At 39.0% G+C, this 27384-nt stretch overlaps 1 protein-coding gene across 5 annotated transcripts in view; it reads left to right on the forward strand.

The window, feature by feature from the left end:
- The first annotated feature begins 1590 nt into the window (after window positions 1-1590).
- LOC131956484 (protein pangolin, isoforms A/H/I/S) overlaps window positions 1591-27384 on the forward strand; it is a 90893-nt gene continuing 65099 nt past the window's right edge. For 4 of the 5 annotated variants that reach the window (XM_059320949.1, XM_059320947.1, XM_059320954.1 and 1 more), the window contains exons 1-2: window positions 1592-2404; window positions 2558-2627. In XM_059320949.1, coding sequence (XP_059176932.1) covers window positions 2249-2404; window positions 2558-2627 — 226 coding nt within the window. In that variant the 5' untranslated portion in view covers window positions 1592-2248. Of the gene's footprint in view, window positions 2405-2557; window positions 2628-27384 lie in introns of all 5 variants that reach the window. The other variant, XM_059320946.1, reaches the window with a different exon arrangement.

Consider the following 27384-nt stretch of genomic DNA (forward strand, 5'->3'; position numbering starts at 1 on the left):
TCCAGCCACAAGACGGCCATTGATGCGGTCAGGCCGGCCGGACACTCGCGCCCAGTATGTACATGGGATGATGTGTTTCATTGTCTGACCGCTGGCCCGAGGCCATCCGTCCAACCAGGTGATAATGTATGGCGTCAGCCAGATCAAACCGCCCCATTCGACCAAGCTTACAACTCATTCAATTTGCCGCAGTAATATTTCAAATTGAATCTTCACTGTTTAAAAACTAGTCCTTATTTTGATATGTTTTATTATTGCCATAAGATGATGTTGATTAGAATATATGCTGTATTTCTTCAATGTAAATTTGACATGATAAGCAAAATATTATTTGGTAATGATGTATATAGCCAAGTTTACCTCCCCCATCCCGTTGTCACAAATACAATGACCGTAATCTTCCCACATGCATCCTCATCTTAAATCTAACAACTAGATCTATCATCTATTTTAGTCATTTCATCTACAAAATAATACGAAATGTGTGTTGGGTCGTGTCTTTTCTGAACACTGACGTAGCCGATAGCTCTCCCAAGAATCGTGACGTCATTTTTGAAACTACACAGTGTGTATAATATTAGGTCATCTGTGTTGAAGCGGCGGCCTTAAAATAAGCGTTCTCAAAATGTTAATCTCAAAACTAAGGCAGTTAAAAAAAAATCTCCATCGTACACATTGTACGTTATATAATGTGTTATTATGCAGTTTGTCAAAGACTTTAATTTGCTTGTCTTGAAAAATAAAAAATAATAAAACAAAATGTGACAATGCTACACAAAAACCAACTTAAAATCAGATCATGCTAAACATATTTTTAATAGTGGCGTAGCCTAACAACTTGCGCCCCCCTTACTCCCCAATACAGGCTACAGCCTATATTATAATTTAGTATTGCTTAGTGTGTCCACCCCAGTTACACACCAATAAGAATAAATCTTATATGATGTTATCTATTCGTTTTAATTGTTGTCAGAAAGCTTGCCTCTTGCCTTTTCAGTTTTCTTTTTTAACCACCATCGGTAATTTAGCATCAACTGTGTACATTTTAAAATCGTTATTCCTGTTTGAGAAACAGTCATTAAATACACAAACAATGACATAACAAACAGTAATGTTAACCTTCAACTAAATGTTCATCCGATGTTTATGCGATTTTATAGACCTATATTTTCTACAGTGATAAAATAAAGATAAAGATGTCTGAAGGTTTGTAACGATCTTAGTCTAAAACTTTTCTATATAGCTTTGTTTAAATCTAAAAAAAAAAAGTTTCAGAAAAAAAAAGATAAGTAAAAACTTCAAAGGAATAGATTGTAGTTTGCTAATCCCTACAACATATACATTTTTTACTCTCTTCTACCTTGCCATTTTAAATATAGAATTTGGTTGTAATCAATTTGGGCGGTCACTTCTGGTGCAATCGCGCAGCAGCAACGAGTTTTCAACCCCACGCCTCTTGACCTTTAGGCTAGCGAGCATTCGTCCAGACCGCGGTGTGGAAGATTGTGCCGCGCGCCGAGATCAAAGAAACCCCCCTTGAAAACATCCAATTCAATCGCATAACAAGAATGCGCGCCACTACAGGACTCTAGTCGGAGACGTGCAGTTCTGCTTTCACTGTAGTCAGGGAAAGATCGCACGCAGTATTGTAAATTGTAGTGATTTTTTAATTTTTTGTATAACACTTAGATCTAAATTCTGTAAAAATTCCACAACGTGCTGATGCTATTATGACGAATATTTACCGCTTTGTAATAGTGTGCTGTGTGTTCATTTCTTTTCCCGCGGATTACTTTGATGCTAAGTGAAGCGTGTGGCGTGTAGTGTCGCGTGTTGACTTCTCGCCTCTCGCTAGTCTAGTGTGTTTATTTTCGTCCGTGTATTGCGACGGTAACGTTTGCTTCTAAGTTACATAAAATAAACAAATTAAAATAAAACTTCACTTTTTTTTTATACCGCTAGTAATATTTTAATACATTTAAAATAAAAATAGACGATATTGTTAAGGACTTTAAAGCGATAACATAACACACAACAACCCCCCCGAACCGTGAGAGAAAAACAGTTGCTAAAATTGGACCACGGCGCATGACTAAGTTGTAAGGAACGATTTCATTGGCCTACTGGTTTGATGCTCGCTAGTAATTGGGTGTTATTAGATTGCTTTTGCATAGAATTCATGGCGGATTCAAAACGTGTGTTGAGGGCTGTATTTCTACTGTGTACAAATTAATTTTGTGTTGGACTTATGACTATGCCGCACATGAGTTCGGGAGGATCAGAGGATTTTTATTCTACTGATGAGGTGAAGGTGTACAAAGATGAAGGGAATAAGGACGAGGAGAAGCGGTCTTCAGAGAATTTAACGGAGGAAAAGTTGGGCCTTGTCACTGAATCGGAAGAGGTGAGTGCACGACTCTCCACAAACAAATGCCTAGCCTTTGATCTTTTTTTATTGAGGTCACGATGATTTTAGCCTTATTTTTAAAAATTAATATTAATTTTACACATTTTAGTAGGCGTATTTTACTAAACTGTACGTTATTTAAATTTTCAGGGGAAGAATACGTCGATACAGGGAAATTTCGAAGGATCGGCGAAGTCGAGCAACACGGTTTCAGATGACGGTAGGTCGGGTTTTTAAGGGAACGAAAGATCAAAGGAAAAGGAGTGGGAGACGGATTGTTGGGTTCGGGAGGGGAAGGAAAACGGGTCTACGTAGGCTAGGAAAATGTGTGTGCTTTGTTAAAAAAAATTCCGTGGTATGAGAGTGCCTACAACAAAAGGCACTTCGTTTTTAAAAAAAAACTTTAACTTTCGGAAAAGTTAGCCTAAAATCTAGATTCTACATTTATTTACAATTTGTGAATTTACATATGGTAGGCCTATGATATAAAATATGTTTTATTGTAGTAGTGCTAATTATTGGACCCAATCAAATAGATTCTAGGCGCCCCGAAGTATTTTTCTTTTATCCGCACTCTTACTTTCTTTCCTCCATACTTGTTAGAATTAGCCTTTGTTCTTTTAGACTGAGCAACACAGTGCTAAATCTCCTTTGTTGAGCAGCAAATTAAAAAAACCTTGAAGCCTGGGTCTAGTTTGGCTATGATTTGGCCTTGCTGTTGCAAGCATACACACACTTCCCTGCCTACTGTGTGTGTAGTCTGATTCAATGATTGCACTGAATAAAGCTACCATTGTTCTCTGCCTGTGTAGTGGTGTTGGCCATTCATACACACTGTGTAGCCTACTGTAGTTAAAAGAAAGATCCTGCCTTTAGTATGTAGTATGTAGGCTAGGTGGAGGGGTTAGACTTTTAAGAAATCTTCTAGTATTGACAGGAATCTTTCATCTAGATCTAGATCTAGACCCTAGTAGCTACAATTAAAGACCCCAACTAGGACTAGTCTAGATCTAGATTCTAGATCTATCTAGAAACTAGATTCTAGTTTTAACTTATTTTTTTTTAAATACAAAAATAAAATTATCATAGGTCTAGGTTATAATGTAGCTGATTAAAGAGCGGTATTGTTTTTTTTACAAAAATTTATGTCAGCTATATTTTATAAAGAGAAAAAAAAAGAAAATAGGCCTACTTTATAGTTTAAAATTATATGTCTCAAATTGTTTATGTGAAAGAAAAAAAATTAAAAAAAAAAAGTTAGTACTGTAAATTTTGTTATATTTTGGAGATTCCCATATGGATCTAGGCCGCTAGACCTATTTAAATAAAATTAGTGAATATTTAGTTACATACTGCACCTATTGGTTATGACTTAGCTTAAATTGGTATTTAGTTACGATCTTTGATCATCGGGTTTACATCTGACAGTGTTAAATTAATTCTAGATCTAAGTGGAATAATGTTTAATTAATCAATACTATCAATTAGTTGTAATTAAATATTTTTTTTTTATAATTATAAAGAGTTCTACATCAGTTTTATGAATTTTTATTATTTTAATAAAAAATTCAAATATTTACTAATCTCTACATTGATAATTGTCAAATTTATTATTCGACTGAGTAAAAAAATATATCACACATTTCAAGGTAAAATAATAAATAAAACAGGTCTCAGACATTAATATTAATGAAATAGTTATTACAATTTAATTACGATTGTATTAGATGAGAACTGTAGTAGGCCTACACAAATTAAAAATAGGATACACTATATATATTTAATATATAACAAACAAATAAAAACAAAAAAATATATTGATATACATTATAAACACCTCAGCCGAAATAATCAATTTTTGTATTCCCAAAATAAATATAATACTAGGTATTATAAGTAATATTGTTAAATTAAATAGCAAATTAAAAAAATAAAGACCGCTCTGTTTTTAAAATTTAACAATAGCGGCTTTAAATCTGTCACATAACTCTAAATGAAATAATTAGAAATAAAATGCAAGTAGAATTTGTAACAAGATAAGGCTGCTGAAAGAATGGTGTCTTGTAGTTTTTCCCTTGTGGATCTACTTTGATTCAGAAGTCCTTAGCATATTTATAAACCAATTAAGTCACCTGATATGAGCATATTTACAATTTCTTAGATTACCAAGCAAACCTACATTTTATATTCCCATAGTAACCAACAGAGAAATAAAATTATTACATTTCAAAAGAAGTTAATGTTCACATTCTTGCTGGTAAAGAAAATGGAATTAAAATTGATGTATACTAAAAGTGCTAATTAGGGGTTACACACATTTCATGTTAATTACTGTAAAGGCTTCATTTTGAGAACATGGGCTACTCTTCTTTGAATTATAATTACCCAAAAAAAATGTTATGTTAATAATAATATGACCAGTGAAAAAATGTAATTATGGGTCTTGAATAGCTTAGTCTAAATTATAGTTATTACTGTTAGCGTGCTGACTCCTTTAAAATAGAACATTATAATTGCTAATTATTAAAAGTAACTAAAAGGTCTAAGCTAAAACTGCATGTATTCTTCCCCTATACAAGTTGTTTTAATTATAATTCATTCGTGTTACTCACTTTCCATCTGGTGCTCATAGAAGCAGCCTGAACATACTTAATGGCTGCAGCAGTTTGATATTGTCCAAGGCTAACTTGTTACATTGCACGAAAACCACCCACGCATTTTTTTTTTTATTCTAAATCCCAAGATAAGATATTTCTAAAATTCTATGAAACTGGTGAAGTTAATATGTGTAAAGACCAATTAAAATATTTTAAATTTGATTTAATATATTGCCATACAATTTTCCTTTGTACTATTATTTGACCGTTATTTAAATATTTTTTCTTGATATGGATGCGAGATGTATATTTAGTACAGCACAGATGCGTAGGAGTTGGAGTGAAAAAAAGGAAGGTTAGGTGTAATAAAATAGTGGGAACAGTAAAATACAGGCACACATAATCATTGAGGGATAGCTGTCTGTCCCCTTTCATGCCAGCCTTTACTTTTTGGTTCACTTAAATAAATCTTAAATAAATTATTTTGTAGGCCAACAGACCTATCTAAAAAAAATATTTTTAGTTCCGTTACGATTAATTAGATCCTATGTAATAATTATGCAGGTATTGGTTTATGTTGGGCATATTATTCGGTTCAAATAGACTACCTTTTTGATTTAAGTAAATAGAATCAGTTTTTAAATGGGGCCATACTATGATTTAAAATTGTCCTGGTTTTGGATGTAGTTTTAAAATTTCACCTCCAATGTTGCTGATATTGCTACAGTTTGCGTTCAATGGCAATGTTAACCATTTAGTGGTAGTGTAACCTTATAGTGGTCTTTACCGAATAGTTGTGGCGGATAGACAAATTGTGTTTGTTGAACATATTGTGTTGTTTGCTAGAATGAAGCACAATTGATAATTATTGTGTAAATATTGTAGCAGTGGTAGTAATACATATTCATATGTGGTGGGATAACTTGTTCATATTGAATGACAATTAATGTAAGGTCCATGTCCGTTCTAAGTCATGTTCATGTTTTATTTGGAGGTGTAAGCCAGTATTGTTCATTATTAAATGCCAGTTATAAGTTTATGTTCACATTTTTATGTGATCTTCATGCTAGTTATAATCCATGTTCATGGTAAGGGGAATTAATGTAAGCTAGGTAAATTTTTGAATAGGTTCATTTTATAAGTCACTATGTTCATGTTTGTGAAGTGTAAGCTAGTTATAAGCCATTATATTCGTGTTTTACCATGTTCTAATATAAAGTGTAAGCTGGTTATAAGCCACTATGTTCATGTTCTAATATGAAGTGTAAGCTAGCTATAAGCCGCTATATTCATGTTCTAATATTAAGTGTAAGCAAGTTATAAGCACTTATATCCATGTTTCCCCATGTTCTAATGTGAAGTGTAAGCTAGTTATAAGCCACTATAATTCATGTTGTAATGTGAAGTGTAAGCTAGTTATAAGTCACTATATTCATGTTCTAATGTGAAGTGTAAGCTAGTTATACACCACTATGTTCATGTTCTAATTTGAAGTGTAAGCTAGTTATACACCACTATGTTGTAATGTGAAGTGTAAGCTAGTTATATTCATGTTGTAATGTGAAGTGTAAGCTAGTTATACACCATGATGTTCATGTTCTAATGTGAAGTGTAAGCTAGTTACATGCCATTATATCCATGTTCAAATGTGAAGTGTAAGCTAGTTATACGCAACTGTGTTGTAATGTGAAGTGTAAGCTAGTTATATTCATGTTGTAATGTGAAGTGTAAGCTAGTTAACACCACTATGTTGTAATGTGAAGTGTAAGCTAGTTGTATTCATGTTGTAATGTGAAGAGTAAGCTAGTTATGCGCCACTATGTTCTAATGTGAAGTGTAAGCTAGTTATAAGCCACTATGTTCATGTTTACCCATGGTCTAATGTGAAGTGTAAGCTAGTTATACGCCACTATGTTGTAATTTGAAGTGTAAGCTAGTTATACGCCACTATGTTGTAATGTGAAGTGTAAGCTAGTTATAAGCCACTATGTTCATGTTTACCCATGGTCTAATGTGAAGTGTAAGCTAGTTATACACCACTATGTTGTAATGTGAAGTGTAAGCTAGTTATACGCCACTATGTTCCAATGTGAAGTGTAAGCTAGTTATACGCCACTATGTTGTAATGTGAAGTGTAAGCTAGTTATACGCCACTATGTTCCAATGTGAAGTGTAAGCTAGTTATACGCCACTATGTTCCAATGTGAAGTGTAAGCTAGTTATACGCCACTATGTTGTAATGTGAAGTGTAAGCTAGTTATACGCCACTATGTTGTAATGTGATTTGTAAGCTAGTTATATTCATGTTATAATGTGAAGTGTAAGCTAGTTATATTCATGTTATAATGTGAAGTGTAAGCTAGTTATAAGCCAATATGTTCATGTTGTAATGTGAAGTGTAAGCTAGTTTTACGCCACTATGTTGTAATGTGAAGTGTAAGCTAGTTATAAGCCACTATGTTCATGTTTACCCATGTTCTAATGTGAAGTGTAAGCTAGTTATAAGCCACTATGTTCATGTTTACCCATGTTCTAATGTGAAGTGTAAGCTAGTTATACGCCACTATGTTCTAATGTGAAGTGTAAGCTAGTTATAAGCCACTATAACTCATGTTTCCCCATCCTGTTGTTTTATTACTCACGTGCCCTGTAAATTCGACTCACCACTAAGAGATGAAACGTCCCAAACCCTGTCATCGCAGTCACCTCAGCCCGTGTCTTTCACGTTGAGCCCTGTAAACATCTTTTTGAAGTCCTCCCCATAAACTTTAATGGCGCCCGGCAGGTTGGGGTCGCCCCGACTGGGGTCATCGATCCCTCTCTTTATGACCCAATCACAAGAACCTGTTACTTACCGAAGAAAACAGAAAAAAAATAATCACCGTCACTTTAAAAAATGCACGCAGTTTTCTAGTAATTACAAGCAGAGATATTTTTAGTCTTATTCATATCTTAACTTTATTCACAATCGAATGCAATTTTTTTCCCATTATAATTAGTTTGCTTCGTTTAAGAAAAAGAAACATTTTGAATGTATTTTTCTCCTAAATTATGATAGTAAGTAATTGGAGCTAATTTCCGGAACTGGGTTTGGCCCGTCTGTCGATTTTCTTTACCAATAAGTTTCTAGTAATTCTCGCACGGCGGAATTACTGCTGTAATAATTTTGTAGTTGTCGTTTTATGTTCAATATTGGTGGGTCGTATGTGTGCGCTGGACTGGCTCCGGTTCATTGGGTGCGGGCGGGGATTTACTGTGGTTTTATGGCGTGTTCTGGATGAGTTGATTATTGGGTTACGTGTGCTCATGTGGTCTGCGCGATAGATTAGTTCTACACATTTACAGCTACCCGGGTTTTTTTTCTGTAGATTTATTTAAAATCAAAGTTTATTTATTTTTCTTGATTATACTGTGGTATTTTTTATTTTTCTTGATTATTCTGTGGTATTTTTAATTTTTCTTGATTATACTGTGATATTTTTCTAAACTGGTTTTTGTGTAAGATTTTTCTCTTATAAGAAATGAATGAATATTTCTGGTTGGGTCAGCTCTTATGAATTTCTCTCGTTGAACTGGCTTTGGCGAAAATCTGGCTTTTCATTGTTTTTTTTAAAGTTTTGTCCGTTTAGTTAGACGTCTGGCTTTAATTTGTTCATTTTGCCGTGGCTGTGGTAGTCGGAAATATGTCTTTAATTATTTTAATTTAGCTGGTGCAGTTTGGTAGGAAATCTGACTTTAACATTAAAAAAATTAATTTGAAGCTGTTTGGTCGGAGTTCTGGCTTTAACGTGTTTATCTTTAGCTGTAGTAGTCGGAAATGTTATTTTAATATAGTTGGTTGGTCCGAAATCAGGAAATTTGTAGTAGTCGGAAATGTTATTTTAATACAGTTGGTCGGTCGGAAATCTGGCTTAAATTTGTGGTAGTCGGAAATCTTATTTTAATTTAGCTGGAGTTGGTTTGTGGGAAATCTGGTTTGAATTATCACAATTAAGTGAAGCTGGTTGGTCGAAAGTCTGGATGAAATGAGTGAAGTTGACGAAACTTAAGTGGACACCCTCATCACACTGGTCGCTTTGTTCGGCTTGCGGAGGAAGTAGCTACTTGGTGATTTTTTTTTTTGCCAATGAGATTTTTTTTTCAAACAAAAAGTAAATGCCGCTTATTAAAGCCGAATCCCACACCTCCATAACTAGCGCAGACAATAGACCCGGCACTTGAGAAGTGATTCAGATACGAAAGTGTAAGAAAATTAGGTTTCATCATCACTTCAAGGGCCACTTATATAATACAATAGAAATGTTGATGCCAGTTTTGCTCATACTTATACATTGCTGAACAACTTAAATGTGATCTTATTCTATTTTACTGGGTGAAATAAACATTAAGTTTATTTAAAGAAAAAAAACATGCATTAAAACCCTTTAAAAATGATTTCGCAACGTAATATCGGCTTTTAAATTGCGCAAATGTCTGTAGTTTGATTTATGGTCACTTGTTTATATAGAAAAACCGATCGTGTTTCTCTGCCTGATCAGGTCTGTGTTTTGTCCCCCTCCTACACTGGGGTAGTCTACTCGCCCCAGTGTTGAGGCGTGTGTTTGTGTGTCACTGTGGACACACGGGTCAAGTCCGCAAACCTACGCCGACGCAAGCCGCTGACAAAGTACAAAGGGTTATTGTGTGCAGCTGATACACACCTCCCCCCTGTGAGGTTTCCCCCAGTTTGAGGTGGGGTCCCGAGTTATGCTTCAGTGTAGACTGACACACTGTTTATACCTACTGTGTATGTGAAACGTACTTTAGATTTAGGAAGTGTCGGTTTCACGAAAAAAACAACCGAAACTTGAGTTGGTAAACATTTAGTGATGGGTTTCTTTAATGGTTTTTATAATGGCCAACCCGAATATACCACACTTAAATGGATGTCTGAGGGTTTATTTTGTCTAACCCGACAATACAACAATTAATGTGTTTGTTTTTTTCATGCTCAATTTGTCACACTGAAGTTTAAATTTTGCCTTATTTCTTTTCAACTATTTCAAATGATCAAAAAACATTTGTTTTTGGTGTAGAAATTGTGGATTAATTTAAGTCTTGTTCCATGTCTAAAATTGTGGGTGGGTATAATTTTTGTCGCATGTCTAATACTGAGTGGATATAATTTTTTTTTGTCGCGACTAAAAATGTGGATGAATATAATTTTTTTTGTCCCATGTCTAATTGTGGATCAGTCATGTCTATAATTGTGGATCAGTCATGTCTATAATTGTGGATCAGTCATGTCTATAATTGTGGATCAGTCATGTCTATAATTGTGGATCAGTCATGTCTATAATTGTGGATCAGTCATGTCTATAATTGTGGATCAGTCATGTCTTTAATTGTGGATCAGTCATTTGTGGATCAGTCATGTCTTAAGACGGAGTGGATATAATTTTTGTTCCTTGTCCATAAAATAATGGATATAATTTTTGTTCTCCGTCCATAAAATTATGGATGGATATAATTTTTGTCCCATGTCTAAAAATTATGGATGTATATAATTTTTATCCTGGATCATTATAATTCCCCCATGCCTAATGAACGAAACCAAAGTGTTACCTGTACCTGTAAGACGCCAGTTGTAGTCTGTAACTGGCTGAGCCCCTGAACATGACATCACACCGCCTCCACCACCAGGCCCCATCGTCTGACCATTTTTATCCCTTTTAATATCTGGCTGTGTCGCTGACATTTTAATTACGTTCGCGGTTCTCGCCATTCTGGTTTTTTTTTACTCCCATCGCCGGGCAGATTCGCTGTCTTAATCCTCCGGACTATCGGACGCTTATTGTGATAAGTTAGTTGTAATTCTGATGCTACCCACAGACCATCCAAAGCCGAGGTAGTTGTAATTCTGCTGCGGACTAGCAGTCTCCCATTGTCATGTTCACCCGTCGGCTGTCATGTGTCACAGGTGTTGGCCTATCTGACACCTGTGCTGCCTGTCAGGCCCGGGCCGTCGCCCAGTCGTCCTGACCCCACAGGAATTCTACACGTCCATTCGGACATTACCTGAATCCCTAATGACTTGAGTAGTCTCACCTGCTAGACGTACCCCTGTATCAGACGTGAAGCACAAACAACGTCTTGAGCTTAGGACTCCAGTAATTGATCACGTGGGTACGGCTAACTTGAATGCTAGTCAACTTGTTGTCCATTGAATTAAGTCATTAATTAGAATACAATGTCGTGTAACAAAAATAAAAGTGAAAATGAGAACACCAAATAATTAGCATTGGAACTAAAATTTATCTCGGTTGTGTGTCCCATCCCAGTAAAAATGATTTGATAGAAAAAGACGAAAGCGATATATCGTTTTAAAGTTGACCACTGTTTGGCTGTTTTCTTAATGCTTTCATTCATTTTCCGCTGGTGAATTCTCAACATGCAGAACGCGTTTGGTAATTGTTTTCTGGGTTGAAAGCCAAGCTATTTACTTAAGTTAAGCGCTGCATGCTTGTGAGTGCAGTGATACGTGAAATGTAAACTTGTTGAGATCTATACGGGTATCGCTGTCTTGGTGTGTGTGTGGGTGTGTGTGTGTCGGGTGACATCTGTTAGATACAGGATAGGGATCTGGTCGTATGACATTTGTCTGGCAATGTGGCATTGTCTGGTCATCTGGCATTTGGTCATCTGGCATTTGGTCATCTGAAATTTGTCTATGTGTTATTTTTCTAGTCTTGTGATTTTTTTGTAGTCATGTGATATTTTTGTAGTCATGTGACATATTGTCGGATCCATTCCCAAAAAATATTGTCGGGTGGGTATAGTATGACAGGGGCGTTGTTTTAGATATACACCTGGTTATATTGTGGAGAGGTTATAGACATAGAAGGGGCTAGGGGCTGGTCAAGCTAAATTGATCTTCGCCTCCTTATCAATACAAATAACAACAAAAAAGCAGCGTCTAAATGTAACGGACAGAGCCCCCGCGTGTATTTAACCAATGTAAATATTGACAACACACTAAGTTGTTGTGCATGAGTACACAGGCGCGTGACGTCTGACACAAGACTTAGTTCCCATCTCATCAGGGAGACCAAGAAAGTAGCCACGATAAGGCGGCAGGGAAAATATCATGTATAATCATATTTGCCCTTTTCAATTGAAGCGATAAGAAGACAAGACTAATGCGCGGTAATAGCTTGTGATCGTATTAGACACGGTCACGCCTGTTTACATGACTCGCTCCTTCCTCTCTACTCGACACACAGCTACAACATCATTCACTACTCGACACACAGCTACAACATCACTGTCATGACACACAGCTGCAACATCCCTCTCTACTCTACACACAGCTACAACATCACTTTCTACTCGATACACAGCTACATTATTGTCATCATTGATTCTCATCTTGTTAGTAGACACACGGCTTCAGCATCACTAGTGTATTCCGATGGTCTCAAATGTTCAGTAATGCCCTCCATCCTGCTACACCACTATTGCTTACCACTAGAGTTCAAAAAGACAATTTCCTTGTTCTGTTAACAGTTAACAGCGCCCATTATCTGTACCTTTTTGTCATCTGTGTAGTTGGTACACGCCTACACAATACACTATTTCACACTGAAGTCACCTGACCGTGGGTATTACCACCACTTCCCCCGCCCTGTGTATCCCGAGTGTATGGGGGTATCATATTACATGGTTTAAAGTAAGCTTAAAAAGTTGAGACATTTATACGTAGTTTACCCAGAGTGTTTCTAATTTCTTCGCTGATTGTCTGTATGCTAGATCTAATGTTAAAGTCTTGAACACATTGCATGTTTTACACAATAAAAAGTCGTTGTATCAAAGTAACTAAAATAAGTAGATATTCTTGATGTGAAACAAGCTTTTTCATGGTAGATACATTATCAGTTTTTTTCTGTTTGTGTAGTTACTTCGCCATTTACAAATTAGAATATCTCTACGGCTTACATTATTATTTTAAAAAAAGTCGAAAATGGCATAGACTTGGAGATCTAACCGCCTAAAGTTTGTAACTGAACTAGAAAAGCCTTTTAAATAATCAGCAGAGCCTGTATCGCGTCATTTCCAATGAACGCCAGCGCATGTCGGGGAAGATGTTATCAGATTTCAAAGGCCGGCCACATCCAGTCGGCATCGACTTCCATCACACGGGGAACTGTTGATCACCTTTTGATGCTGTGTCTCGCTCTGTTCATTCAATTACACTCTCTTTCTTACTTTACTTGTAGAGAAAACATACTAGCTTTTGACCAACCCATTGAATTACACTCTCTTTCTTACTTTACTTGTAGAGAAAACATACTAGCTTTTGACCAACCCATTGAATTACACTCTCTTTCTTACTTTACTCGTAGAGAAAACATACCATCTTTTGACCAACCGAATTACACTCTCTTTCTTACTTTACTCGTAGAGAAAACATACTATCTTTTGACCAACCCATTGAATTACTGTTTTTCTTACTTGTATAGAAAACATACTATCATTTGACCAACCCATTACATTACATTCTCTTTTTTACCTTACTTGTATAGAAAACATACTAGCTTTTGACCAACCAATAAGGGTAAACGTTTTTCTCTGAAAACGTTACACCAACCACGAGATATTTTTAGCAAACATGCTTTTCCTAAGTACTTTTAACAACACGGATAATCATTACGTACTGAATATTGTTTTTTTTGTTTATGTGTTAGAATTGTATGGAAACCGACAAATTTAAAATGCGATAAAAAATTATTTTATTTTTCATCCACATTTTTTTGTTAAACATATCCTTGTTTGGTATTAGGGAAAGAATTTTTTTCCCAACTCGTATTCCATTCTTTTGTGGCGGTTTTAATAAATTAAAAATATTTTCTTTTGCCATTGAAACATTTCTTTAATTAGTTTACATAGCAGCTTTGGTGTAAAGTCTTAGTGTCCTGCCGTCAAGCAGCAACACATGGTGGTATCGTAGGTTTAGAACTTATGTTGATACACATGGTGGTATCGTAGGTTTAGAACTTATGTTGATACACATGGTGGTATCGTAGGTTTAGAACTTATGTTGATACACATGGTGGTATCGTAGGTTTAGAACTTATGTTGATACACATGGTGGTATCGTAGGTTTAGAACTTATGTTGATACACATGGTGGTATCGTAGGTTTAGAACTTATGTTGATACACATGGTGGTATCGTCCTTTGATAAGCTGTGTTGATACACATTGTGGTACCATCCGTTGAGAAGCTATGTTGATGATACACATTGTGGTATTTTAGGTTGAGAACCTATGTTGATATACATTGTGGTATCGTCCGTTAATAAGCTGTGTTGATACACATTGTGGTATCGTCCGTTGATAAGCTGTGTTGATACACATTGTGTTGATACACATTGTGGTACCATCCGTTGAGAACCTATGTCGATACACACGGTGGTATTGTGAATGATAGTTGCCACCAATTAGAGTGGTGCCTGTTTATGGGGCGTATAAAGGTGTCATATTTTTTCCTGTCTGCCCCGCAAACACAAGTCAAAATCCGGGCTCGCACTGGCAGCCTTATGTCACCATCGTTGAGCTCTAACAGCGGACCATAAATGATAACACTGATTTACGGCGTGACAACTTCAGGGGAAACAAAGATGGCGTTCACAGTTTCTCTTTTAATACTCGCTGGTCTACTAAGCTTTATAAAAGCAATCTCCTTGATTAATAATGCATTATATTTTGTGCGGGTTTTTTTTTGTTTAATTTTTTTAAAGAAAATAATTTTATTTTTTAAAATCAATGTTGAATAGTACCTGTGTCCGTGTTGAGGCTAGCTGTGATAAGCAAGGGGGACATTATCCGTTTTATGATTGACCACAATTACTTAATGACTGCATGTAGCGGCAGGCTCGCCGTTCACGCCTCGTCTCGAGGGGGGCGCAAACAGCAATAACGGCACAAGTAGGGCTCGATGTACGCCCGATAGACAGGCGAGTGCTTGACGTTGATGTCAGTTCTTGTCACCAAACATTCGGGTGCTTATCTCGATGTACGCCCGATAGACAGGCGAGTGCTTGACGTTGATGTCAGTTCTTGTCACCAAACATTCGGGTGCTTATCTCGATGTACGCCCGATAGACAGGCGAGTGCTTGACGTTGATGTCAGTTCTTGTCACCAAACATTCGGGTGCTTATCTCGATGTACGCCCGATAGACAGGCGAGTGCTTGACGTTGATGTCAGTTCTTGTCACCAAACATTCGGGTGCTTATCTCGATGTACGCCCGATAGACAGGCGAGTGCTTGACGTTGATGTCAGTTCTTGTCACCAAACATTCGGGTGCTTATCTCGATGTACGCCCGATAGACAGGCGAGTGCTTGACGTTGATGTCAGTTCTTGTCACCAAACATTCGGGTGCTTATCTCGATGTACGCCCGATAGACAGGCGAGTGCTTGACGTTGATGTCAGTTCTTGTCACCAAACATTCGGGTGCTTATCTCGATGTACGCCCGATAGACAGGCGAGTGCTTGACGTTGATGTCAGTTCTTGTCACCAAACATTCGGGTGCTTATCTCGATGTACGCCCGATAGACAGGCGAGTGCTTGACGTTGATGTCAGTTCTTGTCACCAAACATTCGGGTGCTTATCTCGATGTACGCCCGATAGACAGGCGAGTGCTTGACGTTGATGTCAGTTCTTGTCACCAAACATTCGGGTGCTTATCTCGATGTACGCCCGATAGACAGGCGAGTGCTTGACGTTGATGTCAGTTCTTGTCACCAAACATTCGGGTGCTTATCTCGATGTACGCCCGATAGACAGGCGAGTGCTTGACGTTGATGTCAGTTCTTGTCACCAAACATTCGGGTGCTTATCTCGATGTACGCCCGATAGACAGGCGAGTGCTTGACGTTGATGTCAGTTCTTGTCACCAAACATTCGGGTGCTTATCTCGATGTACGCCCGATAGACAGGCGAGTGCTTGACGTTGATGTCAGTTCTTGTCACCAAACATTCGGGTGCTTATCTCGATGTACGCCCGATAGACAGGCGAGTGCTTGACGTTGATGTCAGTTCTTGTCACCAAACATTCGGGTGCTTATCTCGATGTACGCCCGATAGACAGGCGAGTGCTTGACGTTGATGTCAGTTCTTGTCACCAAACATTCGGGTGCTTATCTCGATGTACGCCCGATAGACAGGCGAGTGCTTGACGTTGATGTCAGTTCTTGTCACCAAACATTCGGGTGCTTATCTCGATGTACGCCCGATAGACAGGCGAGTGCTTGACGTTGATGTCAGTTCTTGTCACCAAACATTCGGGTGCTTATCTCGATGTACGCCCGATAGACAGGCGAGTGCTTGACGTTGATGTCAGTTCTTGTCACCAAACATTCGGGTGCTTATCTCGATGTACGCCCGATAGACAGGCGAGTGCTTGACGTTGATGTCAGTTCTTGTCACCAAACATTCGGGTGCTTATCTCGATGTACGCCCGATAGACAGGCGAGTGCTTGACGTTGATGTCAGTTCTTGTCACCAAACATTCGGGTGCTTATCTCGATGTACGCCCGATAGACAGGCGAGTGCTTGACGTTGATGTCAGTTCTTGTCACCAAACATTCGGGTGCTTATCTCGATGTACGCCCGATAGACAGGCGAGTGCTTGACGTTGATGTCAGTTCTTATCACCAAACATTCGGGTGCTTATCTCGATGTACGCCCGATAGACAGGCGAGTGCTTGACGTTGATGTCAGTTCTTGTCACCAAACATTCGGGTGCTTATCTCGATGTACGCCCGATAGACAGGCGAGTGCTTGACGTTGATGTCAGTTCTTGTCACCAAACATTCGGGTGCTTATCTCGATGTACGCCCGATAGACAGGCGAGTGCTTGACGTTGATGTCAGTTCTTGTCACCAAACATTCGGGTGCTTATCTCGATGTACGCCCGATAGACAGGCGAGTGCTTGACGTTGATGTCAGTTCTTGTCACCAAACATTCGGGTGCTTATCTCGATGTACGCCCGATAGACAGGCGAGTGCTTGACGTTGATGTCAGCTCTTGTCACCAAACATTCGGGTGCTTATCGAGCTTACACAAACACGGGGGGTACACACGCTGTGTGCTTGTCAGCTGATATTTCTAAGCTTGCTTTCACCGCCTTACATTTGACTATATATATTTTTTTTTAAATTTTATCTCTTCTAACTCAGTCTTAGTCCATTATTTTTACTCGTGATTTTGTCATCAAGCTACTCCGTATTTAACCATTACTGCACTCTCCGATATACCGCCTTAAATGTTGCTGCAACCTTTCACCTCCCAGACCCAACAACAAAGACTGAGAACAGATAGATACGGCAGATCTCTGCTGTACTTGGTCACGTGGGCTATTTATTTGATCCAGGAACAAGTACTGTTTGACCACTGTTATCAGTAATCAACATCTACTTTAGATTTTCCACTCCCCCCCCCCACCCCACTGAATCGACCCGTTGATTGCGTTATGTAATGCGCACGCGTATGTGTTCGTCTGTGTGTGTGCTCGTCAGTAAGTTTGTTTGTCTCTGTGTATGTATGTTCGTATGTGTAAATGTGTGTTTGTAATTGTGTTTTTATGTGTTTGTATGCGTGAATATGTGTTTGAATTTGTGTGAATGTGTGATTGAATTTGAATGTGTGATTGTATTTGTGAATGTGTTTGTATGTGTAAATGAGTGTTCGCATGTGTTTGTATGTGTGTATTCCGGTGAGTATGTGGCCGGGGAAAAAGTCTCACATAGCATCCATGGCACGCATGAAAGTAACGTAGCACTTAAGAATCAGCCCAGCTGAACCAACTCTTATCACTTAATGATGAGAAATTTAATCACCACAAATGATAATAAATGCACGCTAATGATTGTTGATCAGAAAAAAAGGGAAAAACTCGACCATTACTGGCTGTTCAAACAGTGGTTGAAAGATTGTGCATGGCGCGCGTCTGAAACATGGGGATATTGACCCAAGCCTCGAGTCTGGCGATTCAGGATTTTTCCATAACCTCCGCTCCATTCAATCATCCCTCCCAGTCCGCCTCTTTAAAACATCTTTAGAGAGAAATAAAATAATCGAAGATCGTATCATTGGCCTTATGGCAATCGTCAGAACATTATGCCTGATGCCGGCGGTCTGACAATATTGGCTTGATTGAAAATCACAGTCTATTTTATGGATTAATTGAAATTCTTAACTCCGTTGGTTTTTTTTTAACGTTTCACCAAGATTACAAGACGCGCATACACACTGGGAATGTCTGCATAATGAGTGGCATGTTGGTGAGAGAGAGAGAGAAGGGAATACAGACATAAAACTAGCGACATTTAAGGCTATTCACACGTACGCCGTGCTTTTAGTTCTGACGGCTAACCTCGGATGTTGAGATAGAGACAGTAAAAGAGTGTAGGGGCAGTGGTATTGAAAGCATGTTCTCGTTTTGGGACACGCGTTTACGTTTATACCATATCTTCGCCAATACAACATTCGCCATTACACCAATATTTCAACGATATAACATTCACTATAATAATCTCTCCGCCATTATGCTACAGTATTCTCGCCATCATGCCCACCATGTTCTTGCCATTATGCCAACCATGTTCTTGCCATTATGCCAACCATGTTCTTGCCATTATGCCAACCATGTTCTTGCCATTATGCCAACCATATTCTCGCCATCATGCCCACCATGTTCTTGCCATTATGCCCACCATGTTCTTGCCATTATGCCAACCATGTTCTTGCCATTATGCCAACCATGTTCTCGCCATTATGCCAACCATGTTCTCGCCATTATGCCAACCATATTCTCGCCATCATGCCCACCATGTTCTTGCCATTATGCCAACCATGTTCTCGCCATTATACCAACCATGTTCTCGCCATTATGCCAACCATGTTCTCGCCATAATGCCAACCATATTCTCGCCATTATGCCAACCATATTCTCGCCATAATGCCAACCATGTTCTTGCCATTATGCCAACCATGTTCTCGCCATTAAGCCAACCATGTTCTCGCCATTATGCCAACCATGTTCTCGCCATAATGCCAACCATATTCTCGCCATTATGCCAACCATATTCTCGCCATAATGCCAACCATGTTCTCGCCATTATGCCAACCATGTTCTCGCCATTAAGCCAACCATGTTCTCGCCATTATGCCAACCATGTTCTCGCCATTATGCCAACCATGTTCTTGCCGTTATGCGGACCATATCTTCAACACTGTCTCGTCCATATCTGCTATATATCTAAATACATTTTCTTGTTATATTTTTTATCCCCATGGATAATTTACTGGGGAGAATCTCAAATTTCCTGAATTGAGAATTGTGCAGTGTGGATGCAATGATAAACCATCGATATGACTGATTGCAGGGTCCCAATAAATCATCAATACTCCCCTACGACACACGGTGCGGCGGAAATCTCATTTCCAACGTGTTGTGGTCTCGTTATTGTTTTCTCGCCGCATGCTCTTGCCGTTACATGTATTCACATGTAAGCGTATCTCAGTCACGGATGTAAGCTTATAACATCTTGTGTAAGGCTGTCAGTGAATGTCACATAAGCTTATGTCTGAGTGTGTAAGATGAACGTGTCTAAAGATGTAAGCGATTGTGTGTGTAAGAATGTAAGCGTACGTGCCTGTGTAAGAAGCGAACGTGCCAGCCTTGTTCCGGCCGTGGAAGCGGCGAGGATAGCGTCATCAGACCGCTAGTAATGACGGATTGCTTTAATTAATGCTATTTACAGTCGGGGCGGGGAGAGAACCGTGGCGTGCATTGATTGGACATTAGCTTCTGCATCGGTCGGTGATTGCACTAAATGTGTACCACGCTACACATCGTCTGCATCCACAATATCTTGTTAACGTTTTTATCGTTGTCCTCGTTACAATTATACAAGCTCCAGCCCAGTTTGTTACGATACATTGTGTAACTCCGGCAATCTTGTTTTACATTACAGTCTCTCCTTGTTTTAACTCGTCACTTGCATTAATTCAAGTTTAAAAAAAACAAAACATCCCAGTACGAGAGTGACGTTCAGAGCCCGAGGGCACGAAAACTTAACTTTCAAGTCGAGAATTCAGTCAAGCATCACTGCATGGGGTGGTGCACCTCGTCTGTGAATGGGGCCCGTCCCCCCGGCCGCGGAGCCCCGGACACTTGTGGTGCCGTGGCCCCGAGCCAAGTTTACACACGGTGACATCCCACTGGCTCCCAGGACAATCGGCCCTCGCACGCAGTCCTATTGATTGGCTTGACGTAATTGTTTGGGGAAAATCTAGCGGGGATTAAGCATATTAGATTGTTCATGTGCTGCACATCAGTCTCTTCGATAATAAGGTCGCCGTGCTTGTGATTTGGAAAAAGTACTCGCGTTCAGAAGATGATGGTGTAGGAAAAAAACTAAGGTTGCTTGAACTAAAGTATGATCAATCGATACGTTTTCAGTAAATAAATTCAAATGTTCTATCAACAGAGATCAGGCAGTTGTCTAGAATTATTGCCAGCACACAAATCACAGAAAATATTTTGCAGTTTCTTTTCAGTAATTTACATTATTGTGTTTGACCGGAATTATTCTATGCAGCTGTCGTAGTTTTAGTTTTAACTTTTATTTTCCCCCCCCCTTCCCTTCAGAAGCTGAATTTAAGCATTAGTTTTCAACCTGTTTCTTTCAAAAAGCTATACAAAAACTTAAGATGCTCTCCCTGCCCACCATGTTGTCATAGTCACCCACTCTCTGCCCACCATGTTGTCATAGTGACCCTCTCTCTGCCCACCATGTTGTCATAGTTACCCTCTCTCTGCCCACCTTGTATCACCGTGAGCCTCTCTCTGCCCACCACGTTGTCATACTTACCCTCTCCCTGCCCACCATGTTGTCATAGTTACCCTCTCTTTGCCCACCTTGTATCATAGTGACCCTCTCCCTGCCCACCATGTTGTCATAGTCACCCACTCTCTGCCCACCATATTGTCATAGTTACCCTCTCTCTGCCCACCATGTTGTCATAGTTACCCTCTCCCCCCCCCCACCATGTTAGCATAGTTACCCTCTCTGCCCACCTTGTATCATAGTGACCCTCTCCCTGCCCACCATGTTGTCATAGTTACCCTCTCCCCCCCCCACCATGTTAGCATAGTTACCCTCTCTGCCCACCTTGTATCATAGTTACCCTCTCCCTGCCCACCATGTTGTCATAGTTACCCTCTCTCTGCCCACCATGTTGTCATAGTTACCCTCTCCGTGCCCACCTTGTATCACTGTGACCCTCTCAGCCCGAGAGTGAGAGCTCTACTCTAGTGCCTGTTGTGTATCGCCTGAAGGTTTCCGCCATACACCGTAGCTACACTGCTCACCTCATCATTTGCATCACTTTGCTTTCAGTACAGACTTTTTTGTGTGTAGATTTCTAGTGCCAGTTCAAACCATTATTCACAATTAAACGATCACAAAAAATAATTCTGCTAGTTGTAAAAAGAGATTCAGCCTACCGTAGCATGTATTTGTATTGATGGTGAGGGAAATCTATGAAAGAGATGTAAATGCGTGATTAAACGCTATAAGCATAAACTACACCAGTCGTGCATCATACGCTGTTATCTATAACTAACACCTGATCAAAGCGGATGTTACTCTTATTCGAAAATAACACTTCACATTCGAAAGTCCCGCATTATATTCGAACGTCCCGCATTTTATGTGAAAGTCCAATATTTTATTCGGACGCCCCACTCCTCATTCGGACGTCCCACGCCTCATTCGGACGTCCCACGCCTGATTCGAACGTCCCACATATTTTTTGAGTCAATGCATCCCCCCACTGCCGTGTCTTATTTAAAAGCAGCCCCGAGTCGATGGGAATCTGTGATGAAATCAGTGCAAACAAGCCCATTGTCCTCTGCATCAGGCCAGTCATCTAGTGGCTGGAATTTATTTGATTTCAGACAACAGAGTTTGATCCTACCGCTAGCCCGTTAATTTCTTTTTAGTATGGTTTGCCGGCTATGTTGTAGTAATGTTGTAGAATAAAATGGTGTATTGTTTGAATGGTTTTAAGTAAAGTTTTAGTACAAAATCGAATTAAAGTTGTAGAATAAAGTTGTGTATTGTTTGAATGGTTGAAAGTAATGTTGTAGAATAATGTTGTGTATTGTTTGAATGGTTGAAAGTTGTATAATGGTTGAAAGTAATGTTGTAGAATAAAATTGAAAAAACAGTTATAGAATTGAATGGTGTATGGTTAGAATGACTTTAAGTAATGTTGTAGAATAAAATTGAATTAAAGTTGTAGAAATAAAGTTGTGTATTGTTTGAATGGTTGAAATTTGTAGAATAAAGTTGTGTATTGTTTAAATGGTTGAAAGTTGTAGAATAAAGTTGTGTATTGTTTGAATGGTTGAAAGTTGTAGAATAAAGTTGTGTATTGTTTGAATGGTTGAAAGTTATAAAGTTGTTTATTGTTTGAATGGTTGAAAGTTGTGTATTGTTTGAATGGTTGAAAGTTATAAAGTTGTGTATTTGAATGGTTGAAAGTTGTGTATTGTTTAAATGGTTGAAAGTTATAAAGTTGTGTATTGTTTGAATGGTTGAAAGTTATAAAGTTGTGTATTGTTTGAATGGTTGAAAGTTATAAAGTTGTGCATTGTTTGAATGGTTGAAAGTTGTGTATTGTTTGAATGGTTGAAAGTTGTGTATTGTTTGAATGGTTGAAAGTTGTGTATTGTTTGAATGGTTGAAAGTTGTGTATTGTTTGAATGGTTGAAAGTTGTGTATTGTTTGAATGGTTGAAAGTTGTGTATTGTTTGAATGGTTGAAAGTTGTGTATTGTTTGAATGGTTGTAAGTTGTGTATTGTTTGAATGGTTGTAATTAAAACACTTGAGCCAACAAGTGTCAACACACTCGAATGGATCTAGACGGAGCTGTACTGAAGTGTGCAGTGAGATATTGGCGTAGGCTCACTGTTGGGAGATGTTGTTGTAAATGTGTTTCGGTGCGTCGCGTTTCTTCAAATTGCTAATGCATTGTGACGTCTACATAAGACGTATAATACTTTGTCTTAATTAACTTAAATCTAGATGCAACATGACGTTTCTTCTTTGTTATAAAGAAAAATAGGCAATACTTCATGTATACTTTTCAACTCACACACTGATGTCTGTTCTTTTCATCAACCTTTGCGTATTTTGTTGTAGTCCACGACATTGTTCTGTCAAATCTAACCGATCAATAGATACATGTTTGACTTGACACCAAGCTGTATCCTGCTGTATCCTGCAAACAGTCCTGTCTTGTTAGGGTTTTAGCGCCTCACCCTTCCACATCTCACGTGACCTGTCGCCCGTGACACGTCAAGCAGAAGATGTTTCAGGGATTGACCTGGATCGGCAGCGTCGTCACCGTACGGGCACGTGCTGCTAGTCAACCGCGGTGGTAATCTGATTGGCTCTCACAGTGTCTGTCATCCAGCTAATGTTGGGACGTCTGTCATCCAGCTAATGTTGGGTCGTCTGTCATCCAGCTAATGTTGGGACGTCAGTCATCCAGCTAATGTTGGGACGTCTGTCATCCAGCTAATGTTGGGACGTCTGCCATCCAGCTAATGTTGGGACGTCTGTCATCCAGCTAATGTTGGGACGTCTGTCATCCGGCTAATGTTGGGACGTCTGTCATCCAGCTAATGTTGGGACGTCTGTCATCCAGCAAATGTTGGGACGTCTGTCATCCAGCTAATGTTGGGACGTCTGTCATCCAGCTAATGTTGGGACGTCTGTCATCCAGCTAATGTTGGGACGTCTGTCATCCAGCTAATGTTGGGACGTCTGTCATCCAGCCAATGTTGGGACGTCTGTCATCCAGCTAATGTTGGGACGTCTGTCATCCAGCTAATGTTTGGACGTCCATTATTAGTGTTGAGACGTTGTCTATCATTAAACTAATTTTCAGACGTCTGTCATTAAATTACTGTTGGGACGTCTATCATTAATTTAATATTCAGACGTTTTTTTATAAAAAAAATTGTAAGACGTCTATCATTAAACCACTGTTGAGAAATGAAACTGAAATTGAGACGTCATTAACCTTATGTAGCTTATGTTCAATGTACGCTGTCATATATCAAGCTATCAAACACTTGTTTGTTCTGGGAAAAATAATGGCTTATTAATAGTTAAAAATGTATTGCTTCTTTGTAAAATTTTAATTTGTTTAAGCTGCTAAACAATGTTAATTAATGTATAATTGTTAAGCCACAGGCGGATCTTGAGCGAGACTTATCTACCCTCCAGATATACATAAGTCCTAAAACTCAGTCTAGATTAACACACGAAAAAAGTTGCGTTCCAACTAGCACAAATATTTTAATTTTAACGGCACAATAAAAGGAAGAAACTAATTTTTTACTGGTTTGAAAATCTTCAGGATCTTACCATCAGAACTAGGCGATTTCGGTGTTTAGTTTAGCCTTCATTTATCGACATCCCCCTTTTTGTCCCCGCCCCCCAATAGGCGCAGGTCCCTGTAGAGTTGGTCTGCGATTGAATGGTTTTTAAATTGCATTAGCCGTCTTAATTAGAGCGCATTGTGAACCGGCGCAGTACATTACTCCACGATACACCTTCCATTCCACTTGTCCTTTCATCAGTTTTTTTCTCTCTTTTAAGTCATTAAGTAAAAAGAGAATAGTTAGTTAAAAATGTCGTTAGAATATTTATTATCTTTTTAGTGACAAGAAAAGGGAAAAAAAAGTATTATACAATACTTGAGAGCTATTGCGGCCGTTTCGTGTTTTGTATGGCATGAAGCCCACAAGCCCGTAACACACCAAGCCTCATTTACCAAAGGCGACATTTGTACCGTGGGGCTTGATTTTTGGTGCACCGAAATTAATCAGTTGATGTGTTGATGATGTGTCATTATAGTAAGTCACAACATCCAGATGTTAGGTGACGTTGCTGTTTGCGTTTTTAACACCAGCACTGCATCGGCTACATTTGTTCACCTTGTTTTTTGTTGTCATTCGTCTGTTGGACTTAAATTAATTAGTGTCCAGTTTAAAGTATGGAATGGTGAACTTAGGCTACGTAATGGTTGTTATACGGCTTCGTTTTTAAATAGTGTATTAGATTCTGCAATATCTGATTTATGGTTGATTACAATAAGATTGTTAATGATTCATTTAATAGTTGAGATTTAATGGTTGTTTGTAAGCAATATGGTTGTTAATTATTCATTTAATAGTTGAGTTAGGTAATGCAATGACTGATCGGATGGGAACACCTGTATTTCACGTTTAACAAATAGTAATCAATCATCGTATTCGTTTGTTTGTAATTATTTCTTGATAGGTTATTAGAATTAGCCGGCCTAGCGTACACGCATTGACAGGGTGTTTTTTATCGTCATATTTTTGTGGACATGTCCCCAATAGATTGCACTGCTCTACCGCAGTTTGGGGAATATCTCGCTGTGATAGTACTATCATTAGAACGGTGAAATGGGCACCTTTGTGGCTCTTATTTAGGCGCTGATTACATAGCTTGTAGCATTGAGCATTGTCTAGAGATGTAGCGTTGGGCAAATGCATCGTACAGAGACGTATTAGCGAGAAAATGATCGTACAGACATGTAGCAGTGAGCAGATACTGCCCAAGTATGTACAGTAGGCAGATATACTGCCCAGATATGCACATAAAGCAGATACACTGCCCAGATATGCACATAAAGCACATACACTGCCCAGATATGTACATTGAGATGATACACTGCCCAGATATGCACATAAAGCAGATACACTGCCCAGATATGTACATTGAGCTGATACACTGCCCAGATATGTACATTGAGCTGATACACTGACCATATATGTACATAAAGCAGATACACTGCCCAGACATGTACAAGGTGCAGATACACTGCCCAGATATGTACATGGTGCAGATACACTGCCCAGATATGCACATAAAGCAGATACACTGCCCAGATATGCACATAAAGCACATACACTGCCCATATATGTACATTGAGCTGATATACTGCCCAGATATGTACATAAAGCACATACATGGTCCATCTAGAGTCTGACAAACGGACCACGTAGGTATGTGTGTCACCCCACCACGAGCTTTGATCTCTACTCAAGAAATAAATGTACCACTGACAGATTGAGAGGAAACAGTTATGTCTGGATGCTCCACCCTTCCCCCTCCTTACAAACATTCTATTTTCTTTCTTTTATATTTTTTTTATCGGCTCCCATGTTGATTTTTTTTTCACACTTCTTGAAGCAATCAATATCCATATCAATCAAAATTCAAGTTGAAAAAAAAAGATGAAAAGTATCGGTTAGAAAAACCGGCCTGAGCCATCACTGTGTAAGGTTTTATGATTCCCTGTCTCCTCTAATCGCACACACGCTCCCCAGACTCTCTTTGCTCAGGCGCTACCTTTTTTCTCCTCGGCCCGGCACCCACGAAGGAGGTGCAGCCATCTATTTTCAGGCCCGAGGCCTAGCGAGATCAAAGGAAATGGTTGTATTTAGACTGGTTTCATTGCGCATAATGTAGTCATGCTACGACGTCTCCTATTGGTCCGTTTTTATTATTTGCATTTCCGTAGTTTCGTAATTTAAAGAAAGCGCCACCTAGCGAAGCCTTCTCGTCTCCCCCCTCCCCTCTCCACCCGATTCCTCTAATATAAGCAAAGGCGAAAACTTCAAAGCGGAATATCAAAGGCGGTCGGGAGAAGTCGGTACAGAACTCATTGCAAAGAATTCAGTTCCACGTCTAGGAAGTGGGGGAGTTTGACTTGGGGTAAACACAAGAGAACACAAAGCCAGTGAACACGTCAAGTCGAAAGGCTGGTGTCTGGGCCGGCTGTCAATACGGGGAACATGGATCAATTGACCAATGCAATTAAAGTGTAGACAATAGGCCCGCGTCGGTACAAGACGCAAGATCAATGTGATCTGGGGCCCGCCCTCGACACCGTCCCTATCTGCTCATCTGCACGCTCCCGACTCGAGGCTTTTATTCTTTTAGGTTTTACCTCGGGAAAGTCACGGCGGGTAATCGGCGGGGTATAAGGCTCTGGATTCTTTTACAGGGGATGTTAGCACCGTTGGGTGTGATGGGGGAGGGGGTGGGTGGTACATTAATTGGAATATGCTAATTAAGTCGAAAATGGCGTAATTTAGTTTAATTAATAAAGAGGCTAAAACTAATTGTACTACGGCTAAATATAATTAGTTCTACTATGGATTATGTAATTTCGTGTACTATAGCCTAAAGTAATTAATTTGACTCTGAAGTGATATA

Source organism: Physella acuta, unplaced genomic scaffold, assembly GCF_028476545.2.
Source record: "Physella acuta isolate Inbredline_101_S28 unplaced genomic scaffold, ASM2847654v3 ptg001155l, whole genome shotgun sequence".
NCBI classification, from domain to species: Eukaryota; Metazoa; Mollusca; class Gastropoda; family Physidae; genus Physella; species Physella acuta.